General features: G+C 62.8%; 2 protein-coding genes across 3 annotated transcripts; both read left to right on the top strand.

Annotated features, from left to right (window-relative positions):
* Window positions 1–59: 59 nt before the first annotated feature.
* Window positions 60–3011, top strand: LOC102380838 (purine nucleoside phosphorylase-like). Its single transcript, XM_006030539.1, has 6 exons — window positions 60–82; window positions 676–839; window positions 1438–1541; window positions 1804–1979; window positions 2372–2562; window positions 2809–3011. The coding sequence occupies exons 1-6, from the start codon at window positions 60–62 to the stop codon at window positions 3009–3011; spliced, it is 861 nt and encodes a 286-aa protein (XP_006030601.1).
* A 1194-nt stretch (window positions 3012–4205) lies between these two features.
* On the top strand, window positions 4206–10884 carry CUNH20orf96 (chromosome unknown C20orf96 homolog). 2 transcript variants are annotated; one of them, XM_025212210.1, is made up of 12 exons: window positions 4206–4315; window positions 4399–4497; window positions 4770–4887; window positions 5224–5354; window positions 6261–6419; window positions 6721–6820; window positions 7096–7253; window positions 7360–7461; window positions 7709–7795; window positions 7960–8078; window positions 10385–10464; window positions 10556–10884. In XM_025212210.1, the coding sequence occupies exons 2-11, from the start codon at window positions 4438–4440 to the stop codon at window positions 10449–10451; spliced, it is 1101 nt and encodes a 366-aa protein (XP_025067995.1). In that variant the 5' UTR covers window positions 4206–4315; window positions 4399–4437; the 3' UTR covers window positions 10452–10464; window positions 10556–10884. The 2 variants fall into 2 exon arrangements, with proteins under 2 accessions (XP_025067995.1, XP_025067994.1); XM_025212209.1 differs by having other exon boundaries at window positions 4215–4497.
* Window positions 10885–11905: the final 1021 nt, after the last annotated feature.

Here is an 11905-nt window from a genome sequence, read left to right as displayed (position 1 = left end):
GGTGCAGCTTTTGCAGGTGCTTTGTCTCTTGCAAATTGCATTCCTGGCGGAGAGTCGAGATGCACGAAAAAGAGAGCTTCAGGTAAGGGCTGCGCGGCACGATGGGTGTGCACGTGTGCGTGTGTGTACCTGGACATGTGTGATCAGTTATGTGGACCTCAATGCTCACAGGGAATTGCCGTGTCCCACGTCATGCTCTCGGTAACTGGCTTTTTTAGCTGCTAGCAAGTCTTTCATCCCCCTTTCTGCCCGCCTAGGATGGAGCTGGGCAGCTTTACTGGCTCCCCCTGCTCCTGAGGTGCTCATGATTTTCTAGGGGGTACCTAGACAGGCATAAAACCCTGGCAGGGGTCGGGAAAGAAAGCCGTGTCTCATGGGAGATAACCCTCCCCAGCAGCACTGGTGAGGGGTGGCAGCGGGCAAGGGCACGAGAGCCCGGACGTGGCTGGGACCAGAGGCAGGCGTGAAGACAAATGCACCAGGAGCCCCCTGCCCTGGCAGCTTCTCCGCCAGGTTGGCAGGACTCCCTCCCCTGCAGCCACTGGGACCAACTTCCCCAGCTCTTCTGCACGGACCGTCGGCCACGGCAGAGCTGCTCCGAAGGGCCCCACTGGGGCGGGCAGGGGGGAGAGCGGTGCCAGGCGCCCATTGACTTCACCCTCTGCATCCCCGCAGCTTCGAGGCGTGTGAGCAGACCGCGGACTGGCTCCTGTCCCACACCCGGCAGCGGCCCCGCGTCGCCGTCATCTGCGGCTCAGGGCTGGGCCTGCTGGCCGACACCCTGCAAAGTCCGGAGGCTTTCGGCTACTCGGAGATCCCCAACTTCCCCAGCAGCACAGGTACCCACGCACCCTCTGCCCCATGTGCCGGGACCCGCAGGGACAACGTGGCCCCTCGCCCTGGCAGTGCCAGCCTGGCAGGCGGCTTGTGCCCAGCACTAATCTCCCTGTGCTTTCCAGTCCCAGAGCTGGCTCCCTGCCTTGGGGCTGGGCCGCCTCTTGGCTCATCGCACGAAGAGGGTGGGCAGGCGCAGGCCTCCCTGCAAGCTCTGCTTTTCGGCCACGGTCCCAGGCTCTGCACACTCATTGCATGTGGGACTCGCAGGGGATTTCTCTGCTCCCAGCTGCCTTCCCCCCCTGCTCCTGCAAACTGCCTTCAGAGGGATCCTCTATCATTCCAGCCCACCTCCGTGGTTGCAGTCAGGCCCTGACAGGTGCTTCTGGTGCACGTGACCACCAGACCTGCCAGGCACAGGGCAGGGGCTGTGCAGGGCTTGCCAGGGGCTGAGTCCCAAATTGCACCTCACTGCCCCCATTGCTTAGTCTTCAGAGCAGGTCGCAGGGTGCAGCAGCCTACTGGAAAGCGCGGTGGGAGGAGGCAGGGCTGGGGCGGGCTGGCATGCATGCTGCATTCACCCAATGCCCAGCCCCTCCGCAGTGGCAGGCCACGCCGGGCAGCTGGTCTTCGGGGAGCTGCAGGGAAAGCCATGCGTCTGCATGAAGGGGCGTTTCCACATGTACGAGGGGCACCCGCTCTGGAAGGTAGGTCAGCCAGCGGCCGGGACGGGCAGCCGTAGCCAGGCCCAGAGCCAGGGCCTCAGCTGTGGAGTCCAGGGCCACACTGGGGCAGGAGACGGAGCGGCGGGGGCAGCTTGGCACCGCTGCTGTCCGCAGGCTCGGGGGTCCGCACTTGATCCGCGAGGGGAGGGGGGCGCAGGGGACTGTCTGGACAGTCTGCCCAGGGGACAGGAGGAGGCCGGCCCAGGACGAGATGCCCAAAGGGCCGTTTACTCTCCTTCCTGAGGTTACGTTCCCCGTCCGAGTCTTCAAGCTGTTGGGCGTGGAGACCCTGCTGGTCACCAACGCTGCGGGGGGCCTGGCGGAGAACTACAGCCCCGGGGACATCATGGTCATCCGGGACCACGTCAACCTGCCGGGCCTGGCCGGACTGAACCCGCTGCTGGGGCCCAACGAGGAGCGGTAATACCCGTGGGGGTGGAGGCGGTTTGTGGGGAGCCGTTCCAGGTGGGCATCAGACTGCAGGCCATGTTCTCTGTCCTCACCTTGGGGGCTGGAGCATGTGGATGGGGCTGTGAAGACCTGGGCTGCACCCTGGTTCTGCCACTGGCCTGCTGGGTAGCCTTGGACTGATCCCTTCCCCATTGCGTGCCTCAGTTTCCCCATCTGGAAAAGGGGCATAATGATACTAGCCTGACACTGGCATCCCGGGGAGGTGGAACCTGCCCTGTGCATGCGTGGCCTCATGGCAATGGTGTCTGGGTGTCCCTGTTCCCTCCCCCTTGCCCTGGCCTGGCTGCCTCCCCCACTGGATCTGAGCCAAGCAGCCCCTTGAGGCTCGTTCCCCTCCCCAGGTTTGGGCCCCGCTTCCCCGCCCTCTCCGATGCCTACGACAAGGAGCTGCGTGCGCGGGCGCTGGAGATCTCCGAGCAGCTCGGCTACTCGGCCTTCGTCAGGGAGGGCGTGTACTGCATGGTGGGGGGCCCCAACTTCGAGTCCGTGGCTGAGGCCAGGATGCTGCGGGCACTGGGGGTCGATGCTGTCGGTAAGAAGTCAAAGGGGGGCCCAAACTCAGGCTTCCTTCCCACCCTGAGATGCCAGCCCCTGCCCTTTTCTGCCTTGAGCTAAGCCTCGCCAGCCCTGAGCCGGTCCTGTGTGCAGCCACCGCTGCGAGGTGGGGGACCTGTCTACACTAGGGCTGCACCAGGCCCCAGCGCTCACATCTGTGTCCCAGGCTGCTCAGAGCTGGGTGGTGTCCACTCCGCGCTGACCCGGCTTCCCCCACCCCCAGGCATGAGCACGGCCCCCGAGGTGGTCGTGGCCAAGCACTGCGGGCTGCGTGTCTTCGGCCTCTCGCTGATCACCAACACGGTGGTGCGGGACTACGACAGCAAGGACAGCGCCAGCCACGAGGCCGTGCTGGAGGCCAGCCAGGCGCGGGCTGCTGCCCTGCAGACGCTCATCACGGAGCTGGTGGGCAGCATCGAGCCCTGAGGCAGCCACGAGAGCCTGAGCGCAGGCACCGCCGCGGACCAGCCCTGACCCCCGTACTAACCCCCGGTCTGACCCGTCCTGTCCTCTCTGCCTTTCTCCTGCTCCTCGGCACAGCACACAGGGAGAGTCCGGGTGAACTGGGATCAGCAGAGGGGACAGAGCTAGGAGCCAGGGCCTAGTCCCAGCTTTGCCACAGACTCCCTGTTTGACCTTGACCAAGTCCCTTTGCTTCTCTGTGGCTGTCTTGGCAATATGGAATAGCAAGCAACACTCAGCCCCAGACGTCACAGCACTGGGCTAATGTCTGGGCTCACCGGGGGCTGGGGGAGATTACTACCAATGCCTACCCGGGGCAGGAGATGGGGCGTGGAGTCAGACTGCTGTCATTCTCCCGGGAAGAGGCCTTGGGTGAATCCAAGGTTCCTGAGTTAGTTGCAGTGATTTGCTACAGAGGGAGATCGACTGAAGCCTGGCACGTGCTAGTGGATAGCAGCGCAGCTGGCTGTGGTGACAGGCCTTGCACTTGAACCAGCCTCTGCAGAAGGGAGCTGGACCCCAGGACCAGGCTGCTCTGGTATAGATGCGTCCAGACGGACACCGCTTCGCTAGCCTGGAGCAGGTGGTGACTGTATCGGGCAAAAGCCTCTGGCCTGGCTCACGGGGGAGGTCTGAGGAGGTGACCGAGTCCTTCCCGTGCGCAGTGAGGGGGTCTGGGGAGCAGAACGAGGCTGACTCACGAACCGCCCCGGGCAGCCGGCGCCGCAGGACTGTTCCTCTCTGTAACGTGACGGCATCTGCACCCTCCAATAAACAGAACAAACGCAACCTCGAAGCCCGCAGGGTGGTCTGTCTGCTTCGGCTCTGCACGCCCAGCTCTGATCCCGTACCGGGCACTGCCGCGTGCATGTTGGGGGACAGGCATGGCTCTCTCTGAGCGCTGGCCTTGCTCTCTGGGGCACTTGCACGGATTCAGGGGCTTGCAGCTGAAGTGATGCAGCATGCACCTGCCTGGCTTTTGCAGCTGCCCCTGTGCTGGCTTTGGTCTCCTTAGTGGCAGTAACCCATGGGCCCGGGCGGGGGCATTGCCCGGCACAGGCCGCCGGCCCAGCTGCCATCCCATCTCCAGCTGCTTCCGCACCCGCCTCCCGTTGCCATGGCGGCTGGCTGTGTTCCTGGGTTGCTAGGACACACGACGCCCTGGAGAGGGACCAGCCTGACGGGGGTGCCTGGAGCTGCGGAGCGGGAGGCGGTACCCGGAGGCCTGGGGGAGCCCTAGGGAGGCGCCCCGGGTCCCCCGTGCCCCGGTGGGTCATGGTCTCCCAGGGGGCCGTGCCCCCCACTCCCAGCCCCGACAGGTCGTGCGTGCTGTAACCTGCCCTATCCATAGGGCCCGGTCCATTCCTCCACCTCCTGCAGCCGGGTGGTGATGGCTGCTCCGGGCCTGAGCACCCTGACCCCAAAAGTGGTGAAGGAGCAGGAGAAGACAGTAAGTCCCCTCCAGGCCGTGTCCAACCAGGCTCTGGGGGCATGGGGGAGCATGCAGAGCCCAGGTGCAGTTGCAGTTTGGATGGAGCACATGCCAGGCACACTGGTGCCCTCTCCTTGACAGACGGGCTGAGAGCCAGAGCCCGACCCGGGGCTCTGCGCAAGGCCAGGGGCAACACAGGGTGGGCGCACGGGGGTGTTTGCAGAGGGGCTGTGGCTCTGCCTCTGCCTCTGAAGCAGCAACGTCCTGCTTTCCCGGGACGCTGCATTCAGGATTACAGCAAGTGGCAGCGGGTGGAAGCAAAGAAGAAGGTGTCTCTGCCCTCCATCGCCTCGCCGGACAGGAGAAAGGAAGTGAGCTCTGCCTGCTCCCAGAGAGGCAGGCAGCCAGGTCAGTCTAGCTCCTGCCCCCTACGCCCTGTAGCATATTGCTGCCCATCTGCACCTCTCCGGCAGCTCAGGTGCATTTTTCTGTGGGGGGCACCTGGGCACAGAGCAGCTGTGCAGCCCCCCAAAGCTGGCGCCTCTACCCCATTCCCCATCTGGGAAAGCAAAGCCCAGAGGAGCTGCAGCTAGCAGGACACAGAGTGCCTCACACCTGGATCTTCAGCTCCCACCACAGGCATTCCCTAAACTCCCTGGATGGCATCCGTGAGGCCTGCACCCTTCGGGTAAGGCATTAAAGCCAGGCAGAAATGTCAGTGCGGGGCATCTTCTGTTTTACCAGCCCAGTTTGGTGTCAGATCAGCCTCGCCGGCAAAGTTGGCCTCTCTTCGGAAGCAGAGATTTGCTCCAAAGAAGACATCGGCCAAGGACACGGAGCTCACAAGAAGCCTGGACAATATCAAAATCTTTACGGTACATGAAGGAAGTCTTCAGGGCTGCACCCACCTGCATTCAGCGAGCTGGGCCTGTCCTCGTGGAGGAGAAAAACTGGTTGCCCGATTCATTTGTAGTCAGGCATAAGCCGTGCATGTGCAGAAGACACAGGAGGTTGTTCTGCCTTCCCGGGCACTGGGGTGGCCTCAGTCGACCAGCACACGGGGGCACTGGGTCCAGGTGGAAAGGGATGTAGTTGCATGGGGAAGGTCCGGTGGAGATCCCCAAGCACGACCGGAGGTTTGGGACATGCAGCCTCCGGGCAGAGTAGAAGGAACTGGGCTTATTTAGTCTGGGAAAGAGGAAATGGGTGGTGTGGACGTACGTGTCCCAGTACAGAAAGGAGCATTGTTAGGGGAGCAATGGTTTTCCCCGGCCCCTGGGAGGCGGATGAGAAGAAACCAGCTTCACCTGCAGCGAAGATGACTCAGGTTGGGCTGCAGGGAAGGAGTTAGCACTGCAGCGGTCGTATCGGAGCCTCCTTCCCTGGAGGTTAGAGAAGTCCCGCGGGGAAGGGTGGGTGTATGACCTGCCCCCCTGCAGGCAGCGGGCCAGGGGAGTCCTGCGAAGGGGAGCCGCTGCCCCTCCGATCTGGAAGCATGAGCTGATCTCACGTCGGCTTTTGCTCAGGCAGGTGATGGCCCAGCAACAGAGCAAGGAGGAATCAGGCCCAAAGCCCTTTGAGGAGCAGGAGGACGAAAGCAGTGATAAAGCAGTTGGCCACTGAGGAAAGGGGGAGCAGGGGGAGTTGTATGGCTGGAGGGCTGGCATGAAAACCAAGCAAGGCCCATCTCCGGGGTAGGGCTACGGGCACCGGGAGGGGGGATGTTGGAGTGTAGGAAGCTCGGCAAGCGGGTACGTGCCTTCCATACTGCTTTCTTCCAGAGACTGACCAGGTCGCAGAGGACATCCTTGGACAAGCTGAAGCAGCACGGCGCCTTCCTGGCAGAGACCAATGAGCGCTTGGTCCAGGAGGTGCAGCAGGCTGAGGATAGCGCCGTCAAGCAAGTCCGAGAGCTGCTGCAGCAGTACGAAGTCTTCGGGGTGAGGCTGGCGGGTGCCCAGTGGGGTCCACTCAGCTCCCCCAACCCATGCCCAAGGAGGTCCAAGCTGCTGCATGACCCGTGACGTGGCTCAAGCCTCAACCCGCACATCTCCAGTGGTCCGGGGGGGTCTGCGCTCAGGAGATCCTCAGCAGCTTGTATGCCACGGCACTGCGGAGCTCCACAATTCAGGGGGAGCTCCACCCTGCCATTAGCTGGGGCAATGCAGCCCGTGGCGAGGGGGTGCCCAGAGTCCTGTGGAGAGGCCCGGGCAGGCGGCAACGCGGCTCCTCTCTCTCTAGACGATGGTGACGACCCTTCAGGACTCCAGCCGGCACCAGCTGGGCGCAGCGGCAGTGGAGCTGCAGGAGGCAGAGAAAACCATGGAGAACAACCTGGCAAGTAAGGATGGACGCATCACCCCGAGCTGGCATGAGATGCCTGCCATCCTTGCCTCCTTGTGTCATTGCCTCCGGGCATCACAACTGCCTAGGTTTCACATCAGCATCCTTCAAGCTTTGCACAGGGAGACAGCCTCTTTCTCTGTCCACCCCGGTGACCTCTGCAAAGTGAAGGGCCTTGCTCTGGGCAACAAACATTGCCTTGGTTCCCCTGAGCGGGCAGCGCCCGCAGAGAGGGGCTTGGGGCTCAGCTTGCCCTTCCCGTGTCTCTGTCAGAGCTGCAGCAGGAGCTGGCTCGGGTGAACAGGAAGGTGCAAGCGCTGCAGGATGAGCTGGGCGTGCTGCGAACATACATGGACAAGGAGTACCCCGCCAAGGCCATCCAGATAGACCAGCTGCTGCGCGACATCCAGAGCCTGAAGGAGGAGCAGCAGGTGAGGGGTCCTCTCCTTCCTGACCGAGGGCTAGGGAGCAAGGTCCTGAGTTGCTCATGTGCCTTCTGCTCTCTGGTTCCTTGCCCCCGACCCGGGCGATTCCCAGTACGAAACAGATGAGCTGGAAGAGATGGCAAGAAGTGTCTTGGGGGGCCTGAGCAAGAAGATGCAGGAGGAGCAGGAGCAGATCATCCGGGCTGTGATCGAGGTGAGGGGATTGTGACCATCTTTCAGGTGCACGATGATCAGTGGAAGGACCTGGGCGGGTCCTACCCACTATGGCACCAGGGGGGTGCGAGCTGTGCCCAGCAGCGGTGCGGTAGTGCAGATGCCCGTGCGCTGCTGCCCTGTGGCTGTCCTGGATTTTCTGCACCTCTTCCAGCACAGCCAGGGGCTGGGATTGCCCGCCGCTGTTTCTGTCCCCTCACCTGGGGGGCGTTTCCCTGTGTGCGCAGGAAATGCTGTCTCCCTACAAGGACGGCCTGCAGCAGATGTCCGCCAACAACCGGGTGCTGCAGAAAGAAGTGCAAATGCAGAAGGAGGTGAGGAGGAGAGTGGGGGGCAGCAGGCTTGGCAGGTCTGATCCCCTGTGGTGCAGGGTCCTGCACTGCAACCGCTCTCTTGCACTGGGACCGGGGATGAAGGGGGGAGTGTGCGGGGGGCACCAAGCAGCCCAGCAGCTGGTCTCCCACATGCCATCCTCCAGATAATCAAGGAGCTGCAGGAAGACATCATGGAGCTGCAGCACAGCATCCAGAGGCTGCGCTGGGACCTCAGGGACCCCCGAGAGGTGATCTTCGCCGACGTCCTGCTCCGCAAGCCCAGGTAAGTCCTCGCATCTGCATCCTCAGCCAGGCCAGGCGCCGTCGCCCATCCTGACACCCTTGTCCGTGATTGCACCTGGTTCGCTCTCTGCATGGGGGCTCTGAGGGTCGCTTCCCATCCCGGCTGCTCTGGCACCGTATGTGACTAAACTTGGCCTCCCAGCACCGTCGTCCCAGCTCTGAGCATCATCCCATGGAAACCCAGTGGTGGTCCAGGCACCTGCCGTGGAAGCGGGGTGTCCGGCCTCATGGTCCTAGCGCAGAAGAGGAAGTGCTGGCCGCGGCTCTGATCCTGTCCGCCTGGTCCAGCCATGTCCCTTCTCCGTGCCTCCACTTCCCCGGCCTGCGAAATGGAGGGGACTCTTTTGATGTCACTAAAGAGGCAAGGGCTTGCTGAGCCTTTTCCCTGTCTCCTGTGTCACACCACAGCCAAGTCCTCGTTCTGCATCTTGTTCTGCTGCTGGGAAAGTGAAGCCACAGAGCAGGCACTGACGCCACGTTTGGGTGGGCTGTTTAACACCCCCCTCCCCACACACACACACACACACACACACACACACATGCACGACTAGGTGGAGAAGATCATCAGCATGCTTCCTGCTGGGTAACAGCGGTCTCCAAGGCAGGCGTTGCGCCCTTCCAGCCCCCGTCCATCCGCCGGAGCCTGGTTGCTTTCAGCCCCGAGTGTTGGAGAATCCCCGCGCCCATCCAAAACACCACGGCTGGTTGATGTTGGCCAGCAGGTATGGGAAGCAAGCTGGATATCCTCGCTGGCACATCAATGTGCAGAAGGCCCTGCCGGCCCATTCGCAGGGGTACCGGGCTCTTGTCTCAGGAACAAACCGAAAGGCTGTGCCAGGCCGTTGGCTGCAGACATAGAGAGGGAGGCAATCAACCCACCCTGTAACCCACCCATCCCTACCCGAGGGCGGCTGGGACGCTGCGGACACCAGATGGCAGTCCACAGCCCGCCGGAGAGCCGCGGCATCCAGCGGAAATGCTGTCGCCTTAAAATAGAAGCGTGATGGAAGAGCGCCAGGGGACTTGCAGCTGCCTCCAGCCGTTGTGTGTTAGTGCTTTGAGCTGGGGGATAAGTCAGGGCACTATTTGGCCTAAACACTGAAGGGGTTTGAACACCAGAGAGTGTAAAACTGGCAGTCGTGCACATGAAATGAGTGTGCAGCTCTCGGCCCCGTTTGCACGCTGGTTTACAGCCACTATGTGTGCGGACACGCTGCGAAGGAGACGGACCTGCCTATAGCGGCTCTGCTGAGGCAGCTCAGGCCTGCGGATCCCCTCTGTTTTGGATAGAGAGCTCCCCCCAGGGACCTGCACGGACCCCCGGAGGCAGAGCCGACAAGCGGGCCCAGGTCTCCTGTCTCCCGGCCCTGCGGCCGCTGTTTGTCCAGGTGTGGGGGGAGAGCGCTAAAGGCATGATCCAAAGCAGAAGGAACGCCTGGAACATGTCAGAAGCTGGCGGGAGCTGAAGGCCCTTGTGATGTATTACTGGGACTTACTTTTTTTTTCCAAATAAAAAAAAGGATAAAAGGGGTATTAATTAGTCCTGACAGCTGGGGGGGAGGGGGTGGGGGCAGGGTTACTGTGCACAGCTGGAAAAAGGGTTAAAAATAGAAGGGGGAGCAAGTGGAAAGTTTCTGCAACCTCCCAAGGCGGGCAGAGGTGATGGCCCAGCCCTGACGGCCTTGGGAGACTGGGCCAGAGCCACCCCTGCCATCTCGTTGACGATGACCCCTGGGATGTTTCCCACTGACCCCCTCACGCGCTTCACATGACTTCCCCGGCTCTTTCTGCCTTTTTAATTAGCTCGTTGGTTTTCCAGATGCCAGCCCCGGGGAGGTTGGATTTGGCCCCGGAAGCGGCTGTGAGAGGAGGGGAACTCAGGGCGCGGGGAGGGGGATGCCCCACGTTCGCCAGGCCGGGCAGAGCACAAACTGCCCATGGTGCAGAAGCAGAGCTGGGGGGCAGGAGGCAGGGGGTCCCCTCCCCTTCTGCATTTGTATTCAAATTGCCAAAGCAGAGCCCCTTCATGCCTCTCCTCATGCCCCCCGTTCCCTGCCTCGGCCTTGCAGGGTGGTTCGAGCCAGAGTCCGGGAGGCAGGAGAGGAAGGGCTTGTTCCTGCCTCTGCCACTGACTTGCTGCGTGCCATTTGGCAAGTCACCTGACTCTTGATTTCCCACAGTGTGCGATGTGCCTGGGAGCTGGAGCTGGGCTTGCGCCCTGAGCCACAGCCTTATGCCCTTGCCGTGCCCGGCTTTGCTCCTGACAGCTGTCTCCTCTCTGCTCAGGTGCCTGCCGGACGAGGAGGTCGTGCTCAGCGTCCCACTGGAGGGGGAGGAGGAGGTCGCCTTCTAGTCCCAGACGCTGGGTAAGCAGCTCACGCCTCTGCTGCTGGGCCAGGTCTCCCTATCCCGTGGATGAGGGCCCGCCATCCATCCCAGCATCTCTCCTTTGTGCAGGCTCTTCAGCTCCACCAGAGGAGATATTCAGGCATGAAACGACTCGTCACTGTGGCTCGTGTGCTTCCCTTGTCCTTCCGGTACCTCCCCATCAGCTGCCAACGCCCTGTCCCCCCCGGGGTCTCCCGCTTTCAAGGCTCCATGGAAACCTGTGCTTTTCCAGGCGGGGTCCTGCCACCCATGTCAGTATTCAGTCTCTGCACCTTCCTCCGATGCCTGCCCTGCTCTTGAGGGACTCTGACGGCGTTCAGCCTGGGAGAGGGGCCAGTTGATGGGAAACTCTGCTGTGTTCCCAATGCAGCTCTCAGTCTAGATGGTGAAATAAAGACGAAGCCTCTTAATGTGGACACTCCTTTTTGCCCCGTTTGAATAACCGTGCGCACGCCGGGGCTCTGCTGGAGCCCCCAAGGAGGGGGATCGCTGTGAATTTGAGCTGCTCTCGTGCCAGGAGTCACCCCCCTTTGACCCAGCTGTAACGGGCACCGGGTCATGCAGCCGCCTCTGACCCAGCCAGCCTGGAAGCGATGCCAGCCGCGTCGCCCTGGCTGTAGGCACTGGCTGCTGCAACCGCACTCGCCTGTTTGGCTCCAGGTGACCTGGGACTTGGGTTTTTAGCCTGGTTTATTTCTCAGACATCAGGAAGCCTTCAATAGCATCTATCAAGGCACTTATGAAGGTGGGTGAACGTGCCCCCGGTCCAGGTCCTAGGGGGTGCAGAGTTGGAGGGCCATGGAGGGGAAAGCCCAGCACGCGTTCGGATGGACCCACAGGTCCAGGGCAGGGCAGGGCACAGGGCAGGGCACAGGGGGGTTTCGCACATCAGCATCCGTCTTCTTCCCACCTGGAGACTCCCAGGAGTGCAAGCAGAAAGCCCAGGGCAGGGACCAGGGGTGTCGGGCCCAGTGGGGCAGATCCAGGATTCAGCAAAGCGGGGTGCGACCTTGCCCGCCCCCTTCTCCCCTGCCTGCAGCTGCAAGCTTCGGGGCCTCTCCTGCCCAGCGGCAGGGGCTGAGCTCAGCCTGCTGGCCCCGCTCCACCGAAGCCAACACAGGGCTGCGGCGGGCACCTTGGCACAGGGGGCTGCCGGGCACCGGAGCTGCCGCGCGTCCAGGAATGGGGCAGGGGCTTTCTGGGGGCGGCGGAGGGCGCAGCCCGGTGTCCCCAGGGGTCTCAGCTGCGGGCGTGGGGGGGGTGTCCGGCTCCGCCCTGCGAGGGGGGCCGGGACCGCCCGGGGGCTCCGCCTCCCCACCCGGGCTTTAAAGCCCGGCTCGGGGGGCGCGGCGGAGCGGAGCCGTCGGGCCGGCAGCTCCCCGGGGCGGGAACACCGCCGCGCGGGTCCTCCTTATTGTC

This window comes from Alligator sinensis, unplaced genomic scaffold (genome assembly GCF_000455745.1).
Source record: "Alligator sinensis unplaced genomic scaffold, ASM45574v1 scaffold1032_1, whole genome shotgun sequence".
Lineage (NCBI taxonomy): Eukaryota > Metazoa > Chordata > Crocodylia > Alligatoridae > Alligator > Alligator sinensis.
The sequence above is the reverse complement of the archived record's forward strand: the minus strand, read 5'-3'. Positions and strand labels throughout refer to the sequence as shown.